This window comes from Rhinatrema bivittatum, chromosome 2 (genome assembly GCF_901001135.1).
Source record: "Rhinatrema bivittatum chromosome 2, aRhiBiv1.1, whole genome shotgun sequence".
Classification (NCBI taxonomy): domain Eukaryota; kingdom Metazoa; phylum Chordata; class Amphibia; order Gymnophiona; family Rhinatrematidae; genus Rhinatrema; species Rhinatrema bivittatum.
In genome coordinates this window covers 343328375-343351987 of record NC_042616.1, presented here as the reverse complement: position 1 = coordinate 343351987, position 23613 = coordinate 343328375, and the positions used below count along the sequence as shown (strand labels likewise).

The window sequence follows — 23613 nt, the reverse complement described above, 5'->3', positions numbered from 1 at the left end:
TGCAGTTTGCTGTGATGGGGAATCCTTTTCCGTTCAGGTCTCTTCAATTTGGGCTTTGCCTTTTTGCACAGAAAGAGTGTACTAGAACACCCTTATCTGAACAACTGGTTTATCAGAACTAAGTTGGAACAAGAGAATTGGTCAGCAACTGCCAGAATATTCAAGTTTTTTTTTCCCCTTTTTTGCAGTCATTCAGTTTGGTGGTGAATTTGTCAAAAAGCAGATTGAATCCCACTCAAATCTGAGAGTATCTGGGACTGAGTCTCAACACTGCATGGGGAAACTATTCTTAACAGAGTAAAGAATCTGCAAGAATATATCTTCAGTAGAGAGATTTGTCAGCAGAGTCCCACACCTGAGGGGAGCATCTTAAGATCTTGTGGGAGTTTGTGGCAGCAATTCTAGAATTGGTCCCCTGGATGAGAGCATATATGCAAGTCTCTTTAGAACTCTTCTGTCAAGGTGATCCCCAGTGTCTCAGAATTTCACAATGTGCTCACCCATTCAGGGAGAGTCTATGGTGGTGGCTTGACAGGAACAACCTGAAGAAAGGACTGAGTCTGGAAATCCCATCATAGACAGTATTGGCAATAGATGCCAGCCTAAGAGGCTGAGAGGGCTCATTGTCACAACCAGATGGCACAATGCCTAAGGAAATGAATTGGACCATTAACAGCTTGGAAATCAGAGGCATTTGCCTATTTATTTATTAATTATGTATTTGAAATTTATTTAGTATTTTCTTTCCAGATCACATTTTACAAAGTAATCTATATAAATAAAAATGTAAAATAGTTTGGACGTAATCGATAATCTCAGAAACTACTGCACCAATTGCTTTCATATTTGGACACAACCTTGCTTTCACTTTCGGCAAGGTTCTTCTCTATCTAGATTACATAGATGTCACACGGTTACAGAGAAAACATATTTTTACATGTGTGTGGGGAAAACATCGACATCTGTTGGACAGACATGCAATACACGCTATCTACCTTGGGAAATGAAGCTGTTGTACTGCGCATGCGCGGGTGGGAGCGCACATCGGGCACAGCGGGACCAACATGGCGCTGGGAGAAGCAGCAGCGGTGCACTTCGGGCACAGCGGGACCAACATGGCACTGGGAGGAACAGCAGCGGCGGACCGGCGGCAATATCGGGCGTGGTGGTGTCGGCCGGCCGAACTTCGACACCTGGGAGGAGCTGCGGCGGTGATCTGGTAGGGCTCACTTGCACGACAGGGAGGGATCCTCGCTGACCTCGTGTCTTTGGGAGCGGGCCGCGCAGAACCGCACAAGAAGGAGAGGAATGGGGGGGATCAGCTGGGAGGGCATTGCGAGCGGGAGGGGATCTGAGTCAGGGAAGGAGATTCAGAGAGGGTGTGCTGTCACTGACGAAAGGGTAGGGAGTAGGCGGGGAGATGTGACAGTGATGGGAGGGAGAATGAAGGGGGCGGTGAGTGTCAGGGGAGAGACACAGATGGGAGAGGTGAGTGTGAGGGGTGAGAGTTGGAGTGGGGACAGGGGAGTGAAGGGGGGGTTAGTGACCAAAGGGGGGGGGGGTGAGTGTGAGGGGAGAGAGTTGGAGTGGGGACAGGGGAGGAAAGGGGGGGAGTGACCAAGGGGGAGGACGATGTGTGACTGAGGTATATGAGCAAGGGGAAGGGGGGGAAAAGAACCTGACTCTGCCACTGCAATGCGTGGCGGGCCACCGCGAGACAGAGGGGAGAGGTGATTAATTAAAACACACAAATAAAATGGCAATGAGTGTTTGTAGAAGCCTATCTAATAGTAAGTATCCACATATGAGGCAGACACATTTTCTAGTGACACACCCAGTTTTTCAATAATCATATTTATTTATTTCATAATTTTTATGTTAAAGAACATAAACAATTTTATTATTTAAATTCTAAAAGTTAAAATGCAAAATAGAGGTGTCGTGAGACATTCCAATTCATTTTGTTTCCCATAGTATAATTTTTCTTTTTTCAAGGTTTGATGCTAATTTCATTCTATTACTTAAATTATGTTTCAATATTTGGATATTAGCTTATTGCTGTATACCCATATTTTCATAGTGCTCTCTTTCATTTCATTTTTATAGTGCTCTCTTTCATTTCATTTTCAATTATTTCATATTTTTTACATGCCAGGTTTAAGCAACCTTATTATTATATATTTTTTTTAATACATTTGAATGAATGAATTATTATTTTTTTAAATTACAGACTATTTGTTGCACAGTCCTTATTAAGACTTGGATTTTCACCATAACACGATTTAAGTTGAGGTAAAGGAGATATATTTGTTGAATTGTTCATATTTTCATTTTTACAATACATGGATTTGTCACCTTTTTACATGTTACACCACATATTTACGTTGCCATTTTATTTGTGTGTTTTAATTATGTTTTTATGATTTCTATTATTTACAAGTATGTATTATTGTATGTTTTAGCCCCTGATGTAGCCCCATTGTAAGAGGGCGAAACTCGGCCAGAGTTGGGCATTGCTGACACACTCGTGTTACTACTTAATAAAGAAATCCCGTTTGGACATTTGGCTGCTAATCCTGTTTGGGTATCTGAGAGACAGCTATCTTGATGGAATGGGCAGAAAGATATTTGGCAGCACTGTCCTGAGCTCATATATCCAGAAAGGACAGTGTTTAAGAAGATTGCCTTATTCATTGGACTCTGAGGAATGGGAATTGAGCAAGATGGCCTTCCAGTTAGTGATCAACAGATGGAGAGCCCTACAAGTGGATCTCATGGTGGTAGCAAGGCAATATGCCAGATTGGTGAGGATTTCAGTTGCAAAAAGGAAGACAACTTTGTAGAATAGATGGCCTGATTCAACCATGGCGGAATGACCAACTCCACTGTGTTTCCTTTATGGCCACTCATAGGAAGAGTGCTAAGAAGAACAGAGGATCTTCCGTCCTTGATTCTAATAGTAGCCCATTTTAGTCAAGGTGACCATGGTACACTGATTTGATGCAGTTCAGGGTGGAGGGACCTCTGTGGTTGCTGACGGACAAGAGCTTGTTAGGACAGGGCCTACTCTTAATGTAAAACCCAGCTTAGTTTTTGCATATGGGGTAGATTTTATAAATCTGCGCCCGCGTGTACTTTTGTTCGCGCACCAGGCGCAAACAAGAGTACGCGGGATTTTAATAGATACGCACGTAGCCATTAAAATCCGGGGTTGGCGCACGCAAGGCTGCCCAAAATTGGCAGCCTGCGCGTGCCGAGCTGCGCAGCCTGCCTTTGTTCCCTTCGAGGCCGCTCTGAAACTTTCCTTCTGCCTTCCCCCCACCTTCCCCTTCCTAACCCACCCCCCCAGCTCTATCTAAACCCCCCTACCTCTTGTTGTATAAGTTACGCCTGCCAGACCCGGGAGCCGTTTCGGAGGCCTCGGCCCCGCCCCCAAATGACGTGCCACCGCAACATGCCCCCGACATGCGCCCCCCCCCCCCCCCCCCCCCCGGAAAGCCCCAGGACTTATGCGCGCTGCCGAGCCTACTCAACATAGGCTCGGTACGCGCGTACCCCTTTGAAAATCTGGCCCATAGTTTAGCCATTGGTAGGGCTCGCTCTTGCAAAGAAGTCTATTGACTTTTTGTGGTAAAGACCATTTTGAAGGCTATCATGAAGACTGGGAAGTGAGCCCTTGGGCTGCTGTTGTCACTGCTTATTTTGTGCAAGCACAAGATGGGCCTGAACAGGAAGCAGCTAATTCGCTAGGAGGCTGTCTTCCACTTGAACAACCACTTCCCCCTTAGGTTGAGCCTTCAGGTTCTGGCGGATGGTTGGATTTATAGGCTGAAGATGAAGTAGAGTCAAGGTCCAATCCAAGGTCAGGGCAGGCAGAAGGCAAAGCAGATTCAAGGTCTAGTCCAAGGTCGAGATTAGAAAAGCAGGAACAATAACAAAGGTAGACAATGGGGACTGGAACAGGAAACTACAGGACTCATAAGGACAACAGCAGGAAAACTGATAATGCACAAGAACATGCTGGCAACTAGCACTGCAACAAAAGCAGGAAACCTGTTGCAAAGATACTGAGTAGTAGTTCTGAATTTCCCTTTATACTGGGCAGGATGTGATGTGATATCATCTGTGCATGTCACAGGAGGTCCTCCCAGCAGGATGTATAAAAGGGTTCAAGGGTTACAGGAAGTTCAGCCATGTTCCTTGAATGCAGCACAATGCCGGAGGCACTTCAGACCAGAGGTGAGGGGCGTTATGAAGGCTGGGAAGTGGTCTCCTTTTTTTTAAGCTGGTCTGGAGGATATTTGATGCTTGTCAGCAACAGGCATTGTGCCCTTTCAGAACATCTAGTCCACTTATTTTGATAAATGGTGGTCTTTCCCTTTTTTCCTTACCAAAGGTTAGATTGAAAGAATATAAGAGTGAGATTATAAGTCTGCATAATTTGGATGAGCAGAGACTCATTTTGAGATACTTTAAAATGGCCACTTACTTTTGGAAGGTGGACAGACTGTCCTGTTCGGTGGGTCTCGTAAGTGCAAGGCAGCTTCTAAATTCTCTGTAGTCCGATGGATTAAGGAAGCTATTGGTATGACATATGTTGGCCAGGGACTTCCAGTTCCAGAAGGGCTGAGAATGTATTCAAGAGCATAGGCGGCTTCCTGGCTAAATCTAGGGCTAGCTCTCCAGAGGATATTTGCAAGGCGGCAACTTTGTCTTTCCTACATTCCTTTGCTAAGCATTACAGCTTGAACATCCAGGTTAAGAATAATGCTGATTTAGGGCAAGGATCTTGAGAGCAGCTTGAACTTCTTCCCACCCAAGGATAGCTTGTATATGTCCCATTTTTCTGGACTGGTATGACAAGATCAGGAAGGAGAAATTTAATCTTACATTCCTTTTCTTGAATCCTGCCATACCAGTCCAGATCCTTCCCAGAACTACAGCTGTTTATTCATTGGGAGACCAGAAGGGAACAGGACTTTCCCTTCAAATCTTCCCTTACTAAAAGGGAGGAGGAGTACTTCCTATTTTAAAAAAAGCTAATTATGAAAGGTTATTACTCATTTGCTGTTCATTTGATTAGCTTTGACAAAGATATACTGACAAGTGATTTACTACTACACCAGTTAATGTATTGTGGGTAATGGAAAACTTGTAGTTCTCTGCCTGCTGGCAGGGAGGCATAACCCTACTTGTCTGGACTGGTATGCAGGATTCAAGAAAAGAAAATGATCAAGATTATTTTGAATATTTATTTTATCTACTATAGTCATTCAAAAAACTCACTGGTGATGCATTTTATGAAAATCCTTATTTTTATGTGAATTTTAACTCTGTATATTAAAATGTCTGTTGTACTGCACATACTCAAAACCCGTTATCCAATCCTACTCTTCTTGCCTTTTGATAATTTCTAAAATGGACAAAATTAATACTTTTAATTGCAGGCAAGTAATAATTTTGTCCATTTTAGATATCCGGTAGCAAGACCACCAGGATTTAGATAATGGGTTTTGAGTATGTACAGTATAACATGCCTTTAATATTTTAATATACAGACTTAAAATTCACATAAAATTGTATAAGGATTTTCATAAAATACATCCAGTGTGATTTTTGTATGATTTATAGTAATGTGTATAGCATTGGGAAAAGGGGAAGTTAGTTTGATTTATCAATATATTTAAAAAAAAAAAAAGAAAAAAACCTATAATCTGCACTAGGAATTTAAATTTCTCCTTTGTAGTACAGCTAGGTTGAAATGCTCGTTTAATCCCCACTTAACCATAGTCCCTGAATGTAATCAGCTTTGAAGTGCTGGAAAGAGGAATATAAAAAGATTTAAAAAAAAAAAAATGAAGAGGGCATCAAAATTGTAATTAGAAGCTCTTTATCCCAAAAATGTTCTTGTGGAATTTTGCTTCTTAATGTTGAAAAGGAAAGGTTTCTCTTTGGCATAATTAACATAAACTATATTAATTAAAATTTAACTTTTTTGGTATGTCTGATTTCTGTTGGGGATGTTGTAAAGGGGAACTATCGTATGCAAAATTCTAGGTATGTTCTTGTTTCTAGCAGGAGTTATGACAACCTGCCCTGCATTCTCTTAATGGGGTGTGACACATTAACACCATTGGTCTGCTGCTGAACCACAAAAATGGATGCTCCAGAACCAGCAGGAAGCCCTTTACAAGGGAAGGCAACTCAAAGTTCACTTGAGTCTACTTAATTCCCAGCCATGGAGGTTCTTTCTCCTAACAGAATAACCTAGCTTGAGTTTTGAGTTAGATAATTCCCCTTTAAAAGAAAAAAAAATGGACTTCACCAACTGAATTCAGTCAATGTAAATCCCCCAATAGATGAAGTGTGTGGAAATATAATTTTGAACATGCAGGAACTTGGAAGAAAATCCAAAACTATAGAAGCAATAACTTATTTTTTTCCCATTGATAGCAGGGCTGAATTAGCCATGCTGTCATGGGATCTGTCAATCAGGTCCGGGAGGCGGAGCTTTTCTAAGCAGAGGTTTGGTTTTTAGTCTCTGCAGCTGCACGTGCGTTCCCGCACAGGAAAGTAACAGATTCTCCTCAGTCTTTCTTTCTTTCCGCGCATGGGATCACTCGCGGAGCTCACTTCTCAGAAGATGTCGAGAAAATCAGGTTTTAAACCTTGTCGCTGTGGCAAGGCAATGTCGGTCACGGACGGCCATGACCGATGTTACTGTTGCCTCGGCACCAACCATAATTCAACGGACTGTGAGTTTTGTGCTCGCATGTCCCCTCGGACCCAGAGACAGCGGGCCTACAAAATGAGAGAACTGCTGAGCCTATCGGAGCCATCGGAGACTCATTCCTCGCCGGGACCTTCGAGACCGAGACCGGTTCCCTCACATAGAAGAGCAGCATCGTGGGATCCTCATTCCTCCAGGCCTGGAGGTAAAGACGTGCCAAGACATTCGAGGCCATCGGATCAGGGATCTGGTCCGACCGATTGGGATTGATCGGCCTCGTTAAAACGAAAGGCGCTGCACAATCAGCCGAGATGGGTGCAGGAAACGGTGCCAGGGGAGCGGCCGCTACCGTTAATGGTGCACATGGCGCTGAAGGTACCGGCGCACATGGCGCCAAAGACGTCAGCGCACATGGTGCCGAGAACTTCAATTCATACTGAACGAGAATTCAGGACGGGGGTCAAGGAGCCCAACGCCGGGGCAAGGAGTGAATATACGAACTCCTCCAACACAAATAGTACATAAATCAAAACACTCTAGCCGATATGGCTTAAAGTGAAGACATGAATCCCCACAATTATCCCGCTCGACCTCTCATGATTCTACGCCACGTCGTTCAGATACTTCACCATCATCGAGAGGATCCCGACCAAAACATAAGAGACGGTCACCAGCAGGGGATAGAGTCCAGACGGGATCCGTACCGACCCATCACCATAAACGTTCACATCATAAAAAAGTTCCACATAAAGATACAGCATGGGATGTCAGCCTCTCTACTCCCATCTCTTCTAGGAGTAAACGTACTAGAACCTCCTCACATAGACCAGTTATACCACTTATGTCTTCTAATGCATCCACGTCTTCAAGCACCACTTCTAAGATTGCAGAAGGTAAAATTCGCAAGACATGCGACGTCTCAGCTGCATTACCTCAGCCAACCCCGGTGGAGCCGAGACCACATCATTCACCAAAACAAACGGGTCGATCGGCAATGCCTCCTAAGACGAAAGAGGCATTTTGGCAACTATCTCAGTCTCTAGCAGGTTTCTATGAAACCCTGGAATCATCCTTCAAGATAGCTAATCAACCATCTGAAAGTTCCAGAGAACAGAGTGTTCATCTTTGTAGAGAACTGTCTGTAGAACCTCCTTCATCACCGATACCAGATCGACCAATTTCACCAATTACAAAACAAGACACACCTGTAGATTCCATATCTCCAGGAACATCTCCTTCATCCTCTACGGCTTTTCCTTCGGACCCGCAGGAACCATACTCTCCGCCAGAAGACCTTTCATACCCAAAATTCTTAGAAAAGTTGGGTACTATCTTACACTTAGAGGTGCAAAAGGAGTCATATCCTAGATCAGAGACCTTGGGTCTTCTCAAAATATTTGATGTCCCAGGAGAACCCACATCTCTACCACCACAAGAGGTGCTCCATAGTGTTCTACAAAAATCCTGGGAAACTCCTCATTCTCTCACGGCGGTCTCAAGGAAAACTGACATTAAGTTTCGTATGCGGAAAACATCACCATACACTATGCCACAGTTACCCCATGCTTAAATTGTGGTAGAATCGCCGATGCAACGCTTCAAAAAATCAAAAACACATACTCTATATAACCCCCGACCAAGGATAACAGATACTTGGATGAATTTGGGAGGAAAATGTACCAGAACGCAATGTTGAATGCCAGAATTATGCACCACCAATTCTATATGGTACAGTACCTATACGAATGCATTCAGGCCACAAAGGGTATGCTTTTCTCGACGGCAGACCAGACTCCACCGCCCCTCCATGATATGGAAGAGTGTTCCAGACACCTCCTCTGTTCAGTGTACGAAGGATTTGAAACATCTTCCAGGGCGTCTGCAACAGCCATAGCAGCCCGCAGGATGACATGACTGTGATCGAGCACGATCAGAGAGGATTTACACGAAAAATTGGCAAACCTCCCGTGTACAGGGGACAACCTGTTCGGCAATCGTTTTCAAGAGATGGTAGGAAAATGAAAGGACGAAGCTCTAGCAGTGCTATCCTTACAATCACAACCTGCCTACTCAAACACATGACATTATTTCACATCTAATCGCCGCTCCTCATATACCCATAGACCATATAGGTCTTACCAATCTTTTCATCCACAAACATATCAGTCTTATCAACATCCATAACAACATCATGCCCCTCTTCAACGCAGGAGCAAACCACAAAACCAGAGACAACAAACCAGCAGCTGCAGTGAAAACAACCCCATCTTTTTAATCATACAGCTACCACCACAACACTTAACGCCCCCAGGAAGAATTCACTCTTGCCTACCAGTTTGGGAGCAAATAACTTCCGATCAATGGGTTTTGGAAATAGTACGTCAGGGTTACCAATTTCAATTCACTACAAAACCCACATTTCCCCATCTTCCCACACTAAAGATTCAGAGGTCTCACTCACAACTAGGGGAAGAAATTGCTCTCCTTCACAAACAAAATGCCATTGCACTGATCCCCCCAAAAACCCAGAACTTGGGGTTCTGTTCCCCATATTTCCTTATACCCAAGAGATCAGGTGGCCTTCGCCCTATCCTGGATCTTCGAGAGCTCAACAAATTCCTGACCAAAGAGAAATTCAAGATGGTATCCTTGAAGTCAATCCTACCTCTAATTCAACCCAATGACTGGATGTGCTCCATCGATTTGAAGGATGCATACACGCACATTCCAATCCATCCATCCTCTTGGCGTTACCTATGCTTTTGGTACAAGCATCAATTTTACCAATACAAGGTTCTTCCCTTTGGACTGTCAGCTGCACCCAGGGTGTTCACGAAATGCATGGTAGTGGTGGTGGCTCATCTCAGACAACAGCGTATGACAATCTTTCCATATCTGGATGATTGGTTGATAATAGCCTCGACTCCGGACACCTTGATCGACCACCTCCGACGGGTGATACAGTGCTTACAAGAATTGGGGCTAGTGATCAATTTTCAAAAATCACATCTGCAACCAATACAAAAACTACAGTTTATAGGAGCATGCCTGGACACCACTCGGAACAGAGCATACCTCCCAACGGAACGAATAACAAAACTACATCAACTTCTCTATCTATTTATCAAAACTCAAAGACCTTCAGCAAGGCAAGTTCTAGTAGTCTTAGGTCACATGGCAGCAGCCATTTTCGCGGTTCCCAATACCAGACTACACATGAGACGTCTGCAGTGGGGACTGAAATGGCAATGGAAACAACACTCACAACCGTTGACACAGAAAATATCGCTAACAGCCAAAATGAGGAAAGACATAGCACGGTGGCTCTTTCACTCCACCCTTTCCAAGGGAGCACTATTCAGTCCCCCTCCTCACAATGCAGTCGTAACCACAGATGCATCTCGCAAAGGTTGGGGATCACATCTCGAGATCTACGAAACGCAAAGATTATGGACAATCGCAGAGCAGACCCTGCAGTTAAATTTATTAGAACTCAGAGCAATTCGAAAGGCATTACAAGTTTTTCAAGACTACCTCAAGGGTTGCAGAGTCATGATCTACACGGACAATCAAGTAGCAATGTTTTACATCAACAAACAAGGAGGGTCCGGTTCATGGTCCCTGTGCAAAGAGACATTGATCATCTTCGAGCATTCTCATCAACATTGCATACATTTGCAAGCGACTTACCTTCCGGGAGTGGCAAACACAAGAGCGGACAGGTTAAGTCGAATCTTTCACCCTCACGAATGGACGCTCAATGCAAGGATAGCCCAAAACATATTCATACAATGGGGAACACCTGCGATAGATCTCTTTGCAACGGAGATCAACGCTCAAGTTCAAAAGTTCTGCTCGATACGTCCCAGCCCGCTCAGAGTTGCTCAGGACATCTTCCTCATTCCCTGGACGACCGGCCTCATGTATGCCTTTCCTCCAATCCCACTTATAACAAGGACAATTCAAAAGTGCATAGCAGACAAAGCTCAAATGATACTAATAGCTCCAGCCTGGCCCAGGCAACCATGGTACAGTTTCCTTCGGCTATCTATCGACGACCCAATTAGACTACCGAACCGTCCAGATCTCTTGCTCCAGGAACAGGGGACGCTTCTATACCCGTTACACTAATCTCTCCGTTTGACAGCATGGAGGTTGAACAGCTCCTTTTAACAGAGCAAGGAGTTTCCGCTTTGACACAATTCATTTTGTTAGAATCCAGAAAACTCTCAACGAGAAGAAATTACAACTACAAATGGAAACGATATTCTACTTGGTGCATATCCAAGAGCGTACCACCATTGGATTGTCCACCGGAAACACTCATGGATTATCTTCATACACTGTACACAGCTGGACTAGCCACATCTTCCATTAGAGTTCATCTCAGTGCCATAGGGGCATATCATAGGCCGATAAATGATATCCCTATATCCAATCACCCTTTACTCTCTCGTTTCATCAAGGGATTAACTCGCCTTCGTTCTCCAATTTCAAAACCTTCAATTCCATGGAACCTCAACATAGTTCTTGAACAACACATGCTTCCCCCGTTCGAACCCATGGACTCAGCACACATAAAATACCTCACATGGAAAGTGGTATTTTTAATAGCAGTAATATCAGCTCGACTAGTCAGTGAATTGCAAGCTTTAGTCCATTATACTCCATACTTGCAGTTTTATCATCAAAAAGTAGTTCTCAGGACTCACCCATCCTTCTTACCGAAAGTGGTTTCTCAATTCCATCTCAATCAAACCATAGAACTACCAATCTTTTTCCCTAAACCTCACTCCAATGATAGGGAAAAACTGCTCCATACACTAGATTGTAAGAGAGCGTTAGCCTACTACAAAGAGAGAACAAAATCGGATTCCCGGGCTTCTCAACTATTTGTATCTTTTGACCCGAAAGCACATGGACTTCCCGAAACCAAGCGTACCATCTCTAGCTGGATAGTACAGTGCATACAATTCTGCTAAGACAAGCAGAAGTTAAAACTCGCTTCTATTCCCAAAGCTCACCAAGTCAGAGCAGTGGTGGCTTCATTGGCACACCTTCAAAACGTACAACCCATAGACATTTGTAAGGCAGCTACATGGTCATCACTCCGTACTTTCACATCTCACTACTGCCTTGGTCAACAAGCAACCACGGATGCGAAGATAGGGCAAGCAATCCTGCACTCTCTAGTCTATCCTCCTGTCCACGGTGACTACCACACTACTACAGATCACGTTCAACCATACATATCACAACTAACGTGATCAGGAGCTTGGGACTTCCATGACAGCATGGCTAATTCAGCTCTGCTATCAACGGGAAAAAGCAAGTTTGCTTACTGTAAATGGTGTTTCCATAGATAGCAGGAAGAATTAGCCATGCTGACCCGCCCTCCTCCCTGGCAGTCACCGTCTCTTAGACTCAACTACAGCTTAATCACAGACTGAGGAGAATCTGTTACTTTCCTGCGCAGGAACACACGCGCAGCCGCAGAGACTAAAAAACAAACCTCTGCTTAGAAAAGCTCCGCCTCCCGGACCTGATTGACAGATCCCATGACAGCATGGCTAATTCATCCTGCTATCTACAGAAACACCGTTTACGGTAAGCAAGCAGAACATATTTTGGGTATTTTTTGCTGACTGTAGCACTGTGCCTATGGAAGGAACATTTCATTGTGATTTGATTTGTGCTGTTAGAGAGCTCTGTTATTACGTACATTGATGGATTGATAGTTTTGTTGGCCAGCTCCTCAATTTACATTGTACATCCAGAGCATGTACTTCTATTTCTTTAAAAATGAAATAAACACCCTCTTCAAAGGACATGATCAGTGCCCGTCAAGCAACATGATATGTAAAACTACGGAATATTACTCATCTGGGATATTTCTTTGAAAAGCTTTGTACCTTCAGCTACAAGAAGTAGCTGAAGGTACAAAGGTAATTCTGATTTTGAAATGGTTAATGTCCAATATTAAAAAGTCCCATGATAGTCATAAAATATTCACTGCAGGTTGGACTGAATGTTGTAAATACATTTTTTTTTTTTTTTACAGTAAGCTAGTATTGCTTGTATTCTCCCTCATGAATTTTTTTTGGTTTGAAAAATGCATACTGTTAGAAGCTTGTGTGTTTCTATCCAGACTTCTGCTCTGGTTAGGTTTGGGATGGTTGTGATTTCATACTCATTTCCTAGATGACTTCCTTTTCCCTTTTTTTGTTTTTTGTCATACTGTGATTGCATTTTCACTAATCTTTCTTCTCTCCTTTCTTTCCCTTTTTCCTTCTCTCCTGTATCTCTCCCCCCCCCCCCCTTCCCACCCCCACTCAAAAAAGATGTGGCATTGGCTTAATAAGCAGGTAAATGTATTGTGGACTGAATTCCTGAGTTGTCTCCTTTCATGGCAGCATGGGTATTTTTATTTTAGTACATTGTGCTGCTTTTTTTCCCCCTCACCTGCAGATGTGCCAGTTATCAGTTAGTAGCTCTGTTCCAGCTTTGCTATAACCTACTGAAGGTTAGATCTCACAGAGTAATGGTTTATCAAATGATTTTTTTGTTTTATTTTCTCTGCATGTGCCTAGTGAGTAGATAGGTCACTTTGAGATGATATATATGTAATCAGTTTGTGTGTTTTTTCCCCTTGATTCAATAATTTTACAGCTGGGATAGTGTGCATAGATCCTGTATGATTTATAATACTTAGGGTTCTGCTGTGTAATGTTGCACAGCACTTTTTGTACTTTACTCATTTTATAGCTAGTTAGATCTGGTATTTTAGTGGTATAAAAACTTCAAAGGAGATAGTCATGAATGTATTCCCTTGTGACCTGTGGAGTCTGAAGCATTGATCTAGCATCCCTGGCTTTCAAAGACATCCTTTAATAAAAAGTGTTTTTAATTAATATGTATGAGTAGCTTTCAACTTCTTTGTTAGGTTTATCTCTACTCTAGTTGAATTCTCTGTAGAAATTGCTGGGAATCATCTGAAAGTTCAAGAAAGTAATGAATGTCTGCATGAGGATTCCTGATCAGCATTTCAAAAGCTAGTTGTTATTTTCTCAGTGAAAACCAAAGGGTGGATTTAATTGCTTTTAACACAATTTTGAATTACGGTAAAGGTTTACTGTCATTTTACATTTGTGTATAGATGTACTATATTCAGATGTATACAACCAAGGGTACCTACTTACAAAAATGTGAATTTGTTACAGTGCAAACATTTTGCTTTGGACCATTGGAACTGGGTAAATGCACTGTGTGTTTACTTGCAGGCCTATCCATAATGATCTTGAAAGCCATAGAGGCATATCCTCTGGCTGAATGGCAAATTCTTTCTTAATATCTAAACAAGTTAGTGATGATTTCAGTATTCTTTAGTGAAAGCCTGATGGAAGGGTAGATATCCTTTCTATGCGGAAACAAATTATCACCAGCAGCAGTATAGTGCCGTACTCTGTGGCTATTTTTTCTGTCCTCTGTAGAACTTAATGGTAAAATAGCTTTTAGAAATATTTTAATGCTTTGAGCAGTAGTTTTTGTTTTCTGATTAAATAAAAAAAAAAAAAGTCAGTAATTAAGAACATAAGAAATTGCCATGCTGGGTCAGACCAAGGGTCTATCAAGCCCACCATCCTGTTTCCAACAGAGGCCGAACCTGGCAATTACCCAAACACCAAGAAGATCCCATGCTACTGATGCAATTAATAGCAGTGGCTTTTCCCTAAGTAAAGTTCTTCCTGTTACCTACGGTTTCGTTACAGTTCCCCCTTTTTGATGTAAACCGACCTGATATGGTCCCTACCATGAAGGTCGGTATAGAAAAGTGTTAAATTAAATTAATTAAATTAAACTTGATTAATAGCAGTTAATGGACTTCTCCTCCAAGAACTTATCCAAACCTTTTTTAAACCCAACTACACTAACTGCACTAACCACATCCTCTGGCAACAAATTCCAGAGCTTTATTGTACGTTGAGTGAGAGAGAATTTTCTCCGATTAGTCTTAAATGTGCTACTTGCTAACTTCATGGAATGCCCCCTAGTCCTTCTATTATTCGAAAGTGTAAATAACAGAGTCACATCTACTCGTTCAAGACCTGTCATGATCTTAAAGACCTCTATCATATCCCCCCTCAGCCGTCTCTTCTCCAAGCTGAAAAGCCCCTACCTCTTCAGCCTTTCCTCATAGGGGAGCTGTTCCATCCCCTCTATCATTTTGGTTGCCCTTCTCTGTACCTTCTCCATTGCAACTATATCTTTTTTGAGATACGGCGACCATACACAGTATTCAAGGTGTGGTCTCACCATGGAGCGATATAGAGGCATTATGACATTTTCCATTTTATTAACCATTCCCTTCCTAATAATTCCTAACATTCTATTTGCTTTTTTGACTGCTGCAGCACACTGAGCCGACTATTTCAATGTAATATCTACTATGACGCCTAGATCTCTTTCTTGGGTGGTAGCTCCTAATATGGAACCTAACATCATGTAACTACAGCAAGGGTTATTTTTTCCTATATGCAACACCTTGCACTTGTCCACATTAAAACATACTAAAACAACATAAGGCAAATTTAAGCAATTCTGTTTTAGATAATTTGGGATTTAAAAATGATACTTTCCATTCTCACAGGACCAGCAGGATGGTAGTCCTCATATATGGGTGACATCAGGTTAGAGCCCAATCACAGAACACTTTTGTCAAAGTTTCTAGAACTTTGACTGGCACCTACTGGGCATGCCCAGCATGGCACCAACCCTGCATCCAGCAGGGGTCCTCCTTCAGTCTCTTTTTTTTTTTTTCCGCGCAGCAGTAGCCACGTGGGTTAAGGAGCTCTCCAGAGATTCCTGACAGGAATTTTCCTCATGGAATTTATTTCCTAAATTTCAAAAAAATTCTACCCCATAGGGGTTCCCCTATCGATTCTGTAGTCCGAGGTTGTAAGGTAAGGCTTTACCCTCATTTGCAGTCGATTCCCGTCGAGTTTTCCCTTCGGGGCCTACCAGCCATCGACCGCACCGCGGCTAAATTTTTGTCGAAGCCATGCGTCTGGTTTTCATTGGTGGCCCCGATTGTTCTCATACAATGTCCATCACAGACCCACATAGGGGTCTGCGTGTTGTGTTTGGGGTTGGATCATGACGTCTTAACTTGCACCAAAGGTGCCCAAATGACACCAAAGGGCCATAAGGCCCGCTCAGAGAAGATGGAGTTTCTTTTTCAGGCAAAGCCACAGACTCCATCGAGTGCTTCGACGTCGTCTGAGCTGGTGCCATCAACCTCTCGCCAGCAGTGGGACACCGGTGCTGTCCACCCAGCTCCAACTACTCTGAAGGCATCGACTTCTTCCTCTTCGGCTCCAGAGAAGAACCGAGGAGAACATCGTGAAAACAGTCAACGCCATCATCGGAAGGCTCAGTCCGCTGATCCAGGCAAGCCCTCTGCATTGGCGTTGACAGAGCCACCGACAAAGAAATCCCGTCCAGAGAAGGCCCCATCCTGCTCTGCGACTGGGTCACTGAGGCATTCCCCCCCCCCCCCCCTTCACTGGTGCCGGGATCCGCGACTCCACTTTCACCGGTGGACCCTCCGGCTATGCCAATGCTGCCTCCTACTATGGAGCTGGGGTTCCATGCCCCAGGTTTCCGCGAGGAATTGGATCAGATGATCCAAGAGGCTATCGGAAAGGCACGGCAGGGCTTCCAGCCTCCATCGACGCTGGCACCGATGCCAGCCCCAGTCGCCGACCCGATTCCCACGGCGCTCTCACCACTGATCGGCAGGCTGGATGCGTTGATCGGTGCCCTTCCACTGGTGAAACAGAGAATACCGGTATGTCCAACGCCTTCCACCCTGATTCCTTTGTCATCGGACGACGAGGAAACACCGAGGCTGGAACATATGCCTGGGCCGTCTGGGACCTTGCCATCGACTCACCCATCGATGTCACCAATACCATTGATACCGCATCGTCCTCAATAGGTGCCTCCATCAATGCCTAGGCCTGATCCTTCAGGAATAGCACCATTACTTCCCTCTGAAGATCCTATGGGAGCAGTCAGCCTTACGATCCTTGGACAGATGATTCTTCCCAGGATTCTGATGATCTACCTTCAGAGCCATCTCCCCCTGAGGAGAGAAGTCGTTCTCCTCCCGAGGACCTGTCTTTTATTAATTTTATAAAGGAAATGTCTGAAGCCATAACATTCCAACTTCAGACGGAAGAGGACTCCAGACACAAGCTGCTGGAAGTGCTCCAATTCGTAGATGCACCCAAGGAGATTATGTCCATACCTATTCATGAAATCCTCCTGAACTTGCTGAAGAGGAATTAGGAGCATCCAGGCTCTGAACCACTGGTGAATCGAAAAACAGATGCCACCTACCTGGAACAGACAGCCCCTGGTTTCCAAAAACCACAGCTGGATCACCATTCTGTGGTTGTAGAGTCAGCCCAGAAAAAGGCACGACGTTCTAATCCTCATTCTTCCATACCTCTAGGGAAAGAACAGAGGTCCCTGGATGCATTTGGCCGTCGTGTTTTCCATGGCTCAATGCTTATTTCTCGCATTGCTTCATACTAGTTATACAGGGACCTATTTAAAAAGATCCAGGAATTTTCTGAGTCTTTACCCGACCAGTTTCAGGATCAACTCAATGCCCTGGCTCAGAAGGGTCTAGATATTGGTAAGCATGAGGTCCGCGCTGCCTATGATATTTTTGACACTGCTTCTAGGGTGTCCGCAGTGGGGAATAGTGCACGAAAATGGGCCTGGCTGAAGTCCTATGACTTAAGACCAGAAGTACAGGACCAGTTGGCTGACCTGCCCTGCGCTGGAGATAATCTATTCGGGGACAAAATCCAGGAGACTAGCACAGCTCAAAGACCATCACGAGATGCTATGCCAGCTTTCGTCTGTGCCTTCTGATTTCCCGTCCACCTCTAAAAGGGCATTCCGAAGAGACTCTAAGCAGCCTTCCTTCAAGCCACGGAGATATCCTCCTGCTACTCGAGGTCGCCCCTCCAGACCTTACCAAAATGGTCAGGCCAGACAATCCCGGCCTCAGAAAACCCAGCCAGCCCCTCCACCGGGCCCAGCTGCTGGATTTTGACTTCTCACTGGAGAGCATAAGCCAACCTCCTCTGCTGTCCGTACCTGTCGGTGGTCAGTTGTGCCACTTCACCAACATATGGCACACGATCACTTCAGATCAGTGGGTACCTGCTGTACTGACTCAAGGTTACCGGCGGACTCCCCACCTTGACTGACGTGGGGATCATCTGACCACTCCTCTCTTCTGGAGGAGGAGATTTCAACCCTCCTGGGGTCCCGGGCGATAGAACCAGTGCCCCTTTCTCAGCAGGGGCAGGGGTTCTATTCCAGGTATTTCCTCATTCCAAAAACGTCAGGGGGCATTCGTCCAATCCTGGACTTGCGTGCCTTAAACAAGTATCTACAGAAGGAAAAGTTCAGGATGGTAACCTTGGGCTCTTTACTTCCTCTTCTGCAAAGGGGAGATTGGCTTTGCTCTCTGGATCTTCAGGATGCGTATACACACATCTCAATCACTCCGGCTCACTGCAAATTCCTTCGATTCCTAGTTGGCCCCCGTCACTTCCAGTACCGGGTACTGCCGTTCGGCCTAGCATCCGCACCTCGAGTCTTTACCAAGTGCCTTGTAGTGGTTGCGGCCTACCTGAGGTGTCAAGGCGTCCATTTCTACCCTTATCTCGACGATTGGTTGATAAGGGCTCCAACTCAAAGGGACTCCCTTTGAGTTGGAGGCACTAGCCTCCTTACGTCTTAACTCTCCATACATTGCTGTCTCTTGGGTTTCTGATCAACTATCCCAAGTCTAGCCTAGTTCCATCTCAAGCCCTGTCCTTCATAGGAGCTGACCTGGACACCGTGCAGGCAAAAGCATTCCTCCCTCAGGATCGAGCTCGTACTCTCATGTTCCTAGCGCAATGCCTCCAGGATCGAGATTTCCCATCGATAGGGCTGAATTAGCCATGCTTTCATGGGAACTGTCAATCAGGCCCAGGAGGCGGAGCTTCAAAATGATGTCAGAGCTTTGCTCAGAGGCTGTGTGTGAGTTCCCGTGCTGGAATCTACTCTCCTCAGTCAGTTTTTCCGCACACGGGATCGCATGTGGAGCTTCAGACCTCCTCAGGATCACCTTCTCCCTGAGAGAAAAAAATCTTGAAAAAAGAGAAAAAATGAAAGAACACGGTAAGAAGGAAGGGGGACGACCATCGGGCTTCAAGCTGTGCCCCTGCTGGAAGGTCATGTCCATCACAGATGGACATGACCGATGCTATCGGTGTCTGGGCCCAGACCACCCGAAGCAGACCTGCCCGCAGTGTGGCAAGATGTCCCCCAGAGCACGTCAGCAGCGAAAGGACAAAATGCTTGCGCTAAAAGGGATGAGACAGGGCTCCTATGCCCCACCTTCGGAGGCCCGCTCTTCCCTGGGACCGTCTACCCTGAAGCCCCCACAGATGCGTCGAGCGTCGCCGTTGGAACCTGCAGCTTCCAGGACGGGAGATGAGTGCCGTAAAAAGCCCAAGCCGACTGCTTCTCGGGGCCAGGACCCTAAGCACGCCGAACACCATGGCCGAGACGTGTCGACTGCGTCAGAGAGCCGTACAGTGCAGAAGCATACGCGCGAAACCGAGGCTTCGGGACTCAGGATGCACGGCGCACACATGCATGCATCGACCGGCACAACACCATCGGCTGGGTGCATGGCGCACCCAGCCAAGCGACTCTCGGCGCCGACTCAGACGCAGAAGCGAGGATCGAAAGAGTCGGACGGGAAGCACGCAACATGTGCGTCAACCAAGGAGCCGGGTTCCAGTCGTGGACATGCGCCGACGACGCATGGGAAGCGGTCATGAGCCGCACATCGATGCAAGACAGTATGCACCATCTCCCATACACCCGGCCATGACGCAATTGGAGCAGACACCGACGCCCTAAGTGGCCTCAGCCAAGCGGTCGACTCAAGCTTCGGCCAGACCATCCGAAACATATATCCCGACGCCCAGGACCGTTACTGATGCACCAGGGCTCACCAGGCTCTTCTTCGCAATCTGCAGGTGACAAGAATCCATGGATTACTTCTCTTTCCTCCGGGTCCTCCTCTCCATCCCTGCAGGTGTTCTCGGACCTCTCCTCTGCTTCTCACCACCATTCAACAGGGGATGTTCTTCAGGAACCACTCTCGAAGAAACGAAAGTTGTCCAAGGTGACCCATGCACCTCGTCACTGTACACCGCCGCCAGGCTCTGACATCCTCCAGGCGGCTGTGCCGAGGAGCGAGCCCACTGCACCGCCTCGTCCTACGATGCCTCCTCAAACAAAGGAAGCTTTCCTTAAACTCTCTATGGCTTTATCGGGATTTTTTGAAATCATGCAGACTTCCTTCTAAATGCCAGCATCCTCACTGAGCAGTGGTGGGCAGTCTCCGCAACCATCTATCCACCGGTCACCCCCATGGTCCAGATCACCATCTCCACCGGCCCCATCTCCACCGCCGCCACTGGCACCGCTATCTCCGTATCCCATCCCACGGCCAGTCTCTCCAGTGGTCCCAATTACGTCTCTGGACTCCTCCACGGGATACCCTTCCGATCCGGGTGAGTAACCTGCGGAACCATATTCCCCACCAGAAGATTCTCCCTGCGGTCTCCCGGAAAACAGACCTCAAATATAAGATGCAGCCGTCGCCTTATTATACTCCATCTCAATTACCTCATGCTTCCATCGTCGTGGAGTACGCTAGAGCTAAAGCCAAAAAATCCAAACTTCACTCAGCAGCGCCCCCAGGTAGAGACCTTCGCTCCTTAGATGACTTTGTGAGGCGAGCCTTCCTGTCGTCCATGCTGGCAGCGAGGATCAACCACCATCAATTTTACATTGTTCAATATATCTAGGATTTAATTCAACCGGTTAAAGACATCTCCCAACCCTTGGAACACACTTCCACTGACTCTGACCTGATCAGGGACATGGAGGAAGCCATCTGTCATCTGTTAAGAACAGTTTGTGAGGGTTTTGAGACCTCCTCACGTACTTCTGCCGTGGTGATTGCAGCACGGCGGGTAGCCTGGCTTCGAGCAAGTTCCATCAGAGACGATGTACATGATAAATTGGCTAACTTACCCTGTAAGGGAGACAATTTGTTTGGTACCAGGTTTCAAGAGACCGTAGCTCAACTCAAGGAACAGTCGGTGGCTGTTCAGTCTCTCACCACGCCACAACCCTACTCTTCGTCATGGAAGTATTATGTCCCTCCCAGGAGACAACCTTTCCAAAGAAGAGCGTATATACCATATGCGACGTATCGCCCTACGCCATACCAACCCCAGACTTGCCCACAAAACCAGTCTACTCAAAATAGAAGGGGGTGTCCCCGATCTCAACGTCCCCAAATTCAACAACCGGCCACTTCTAATAAGCCTGCTCAGTCTTTTTAATAACTGCTATGCCACCATTACAAAAGGTCTCAGCGGGGGGCATACAGGCTCACATCCAGCAATGGGAGAACATCACAATAGATTAGTGGGTGCTGGAGATTGTTTGTCTCGGTTACCGGATTCCCTTCCCCTCCCTACCACCTCTCCCGCATTTAACATCCAGGGGGACCAGGTCCAACCCCACCCTGTTGGAGAAGGAGGTGACTGCCTTACTGCAACAAAATGCAATTCAACACCTCCCTCCCTCCCAACAGAATACAGGGTTCTACTCCCCTTAGTTCCTCATACCCAAGAAATCAGGGTACCTCCATCCTATATTGGACCTCCGAGACCTCAACAAATTCATAGTCAAGGAAAAGTTCAAGATGATATCGCTAAAATCCATCTTACCTCTGATCCAACCCAATGCTTGGATGTGCACCATAGACCTCAAGGATGCATACACTCATATCCCAATTCATCCCTCCTCCTGGCAATACCTGTCTTTCCAAGTCAACAGCCAACACTTCCAATACAAGGTTACTTCCTTTTGGTCTCTCGACAGCACCTAGGATGTTCACCAAGTGCATGGTTCCTCAGACAACAGAGAATAATCATTTTTCCCTATCTCAACATTTGGCTGATTATGGCCTCAACCGCAATCATGCTCCGCCAACATCTTCACGACACAATAACTTGCCTCAATCAATTGGGACTAGTAATCAATTACCAGAAATCCCACCTACAACCTACCCAATGACTCCAATTCATAGGAGCCTGTCTAGACACTATCAAACACAGAGTTTTTTCTGCCACAAGACAGGAAGTCCACCATGCATCAACTATTCCAACGTCTGAAAGTCACCACATCGCCATCCGCCTGCCAGGTGTTAACCGTCCTGGGGCATATGGCGGCATCAATCCACGCAGTGTCCAACACATGTCTCCACATGCGGCATATCCAGTGGGATCTCAAAAGGCAATGGAAACAACATTCACAGCCATTGACATTAAGAATACTCTTAACAGCCACCATGATCCAAGAGCTGGATTGGTGGTTACAACGTTCAACTCTCATCAAAGGAACACCATTCGTCCAGCTACCTCACTGCAGTACTCACCACGGATGCCTCCTGCAAGGGATGGGGAGCGCATCTCAACCAACTCCAGACTCAAGGTCTCTGGACCAAACAGGAGCAGTCATATCAAATCAACTTCCTGGAATTACGGGCGATACGTTACTCCCTACGAACCTTCGTTTCCCACCTCCAAGGCCACCGAGTCATGGTATACATGGACAATCAAGTGACCATGTTCTACATCAACAAACAAGGGGGATCGGGCTCATGGCTCTTGTGCAGGGAAGCCCTCACCATCTTACTATGCGCCAACAGTCATTCAATTTAGTTACAAGCAACATACTTACCAGGCATCGCCAACACTCAAAGCAGACAGGTTGAGTCGGATGTTCCGTCCACACGAATGGTCTCTCCATCACGAGGTAGCGGAGATCATTTTCCACAAATGGGGAATGCCAGTGATACACCTCTTCACCACCGAATCCAACCGGAAGGTGACTCGCTTCTGCTCCGTATGGCCCAGTCCACGTAGGGATGCCCAGGATGCCTTTCTCATATCCTGGACAGAACCACTAATGTATGCGTTTCCATCGATTCCGCTCATCACATGTACTCTACAAAAGTGCATGCAGGACGGGGCTCAACTGATTCTCGTGGCACCTGCCAGGCCTTGACAATCATGGTACACACACCTACTGCAGTTATCTGCGGATGCACCGCTATGGCTACCGCAGCAGGAAGACCTCCTGTCTCAGGAGCAAGGAACACGCCACCCGCTCCACTCATCACTACATCTAACAGCTTGGAGGTTGAACAGATCTTTTTCTCTGAGCAAGGGTTTTCCATCACAGTCCAAGACATAATGTTAGAATCGCAGAAACCATCCATGAGATGCAGTTATCAATTCAAATGGAAGAGGTATGCAACATGGTGCGGATCCAAGGGTATAGACCCACCTGTACCCCAGACAAGTTGTTAGACTATCTACACACTTTGTATACCGCAGGTTTTGCCACGGCCTCGGTCAGAGTACACCTCTGTGCCATTGCTGCCTTCCACAGACTTCATGAAGGCCAACCGATTTCACTGCACCCATCAGTTTCTCGCTTTATTCAGGGACTAGTCCATCTTCGACCTCCAGTCTCCAAGCCTCCAGTACCCTGGAATCTCAACCTGGTCCTGGAACATTATGCCAGTACTTAGCGAACTTCATTGGCTCCCTGTATTTTACAGAATCCAGTTTAAATGTTTATCTATGATACATAAAGCTCTTTATGAGGACAAAATAGAATGGTTAAATTCTGCTTTACATTTTCACACACACCAA

At 45.8% G+C, this 23613-nt stretch overlaps 1 protein-coding gene across 1 annotated transcript in view; it reads left to right on the top strand.

The window, feature by feature from the left end:
- Positions 1-23613, top strand: part of TMEM245 (transmembrane protein 245) — a 442721-nt gene that overhangs the window by 108962 nt on the left and 310146 nt on the right. Inside the window, 1 exon segment of the mRNA XM_029589853.1 lies at positions 13072-13095. Coding sequence (XP_029445713.1) covers positions 13072-13095 — 24 coding nt within the window.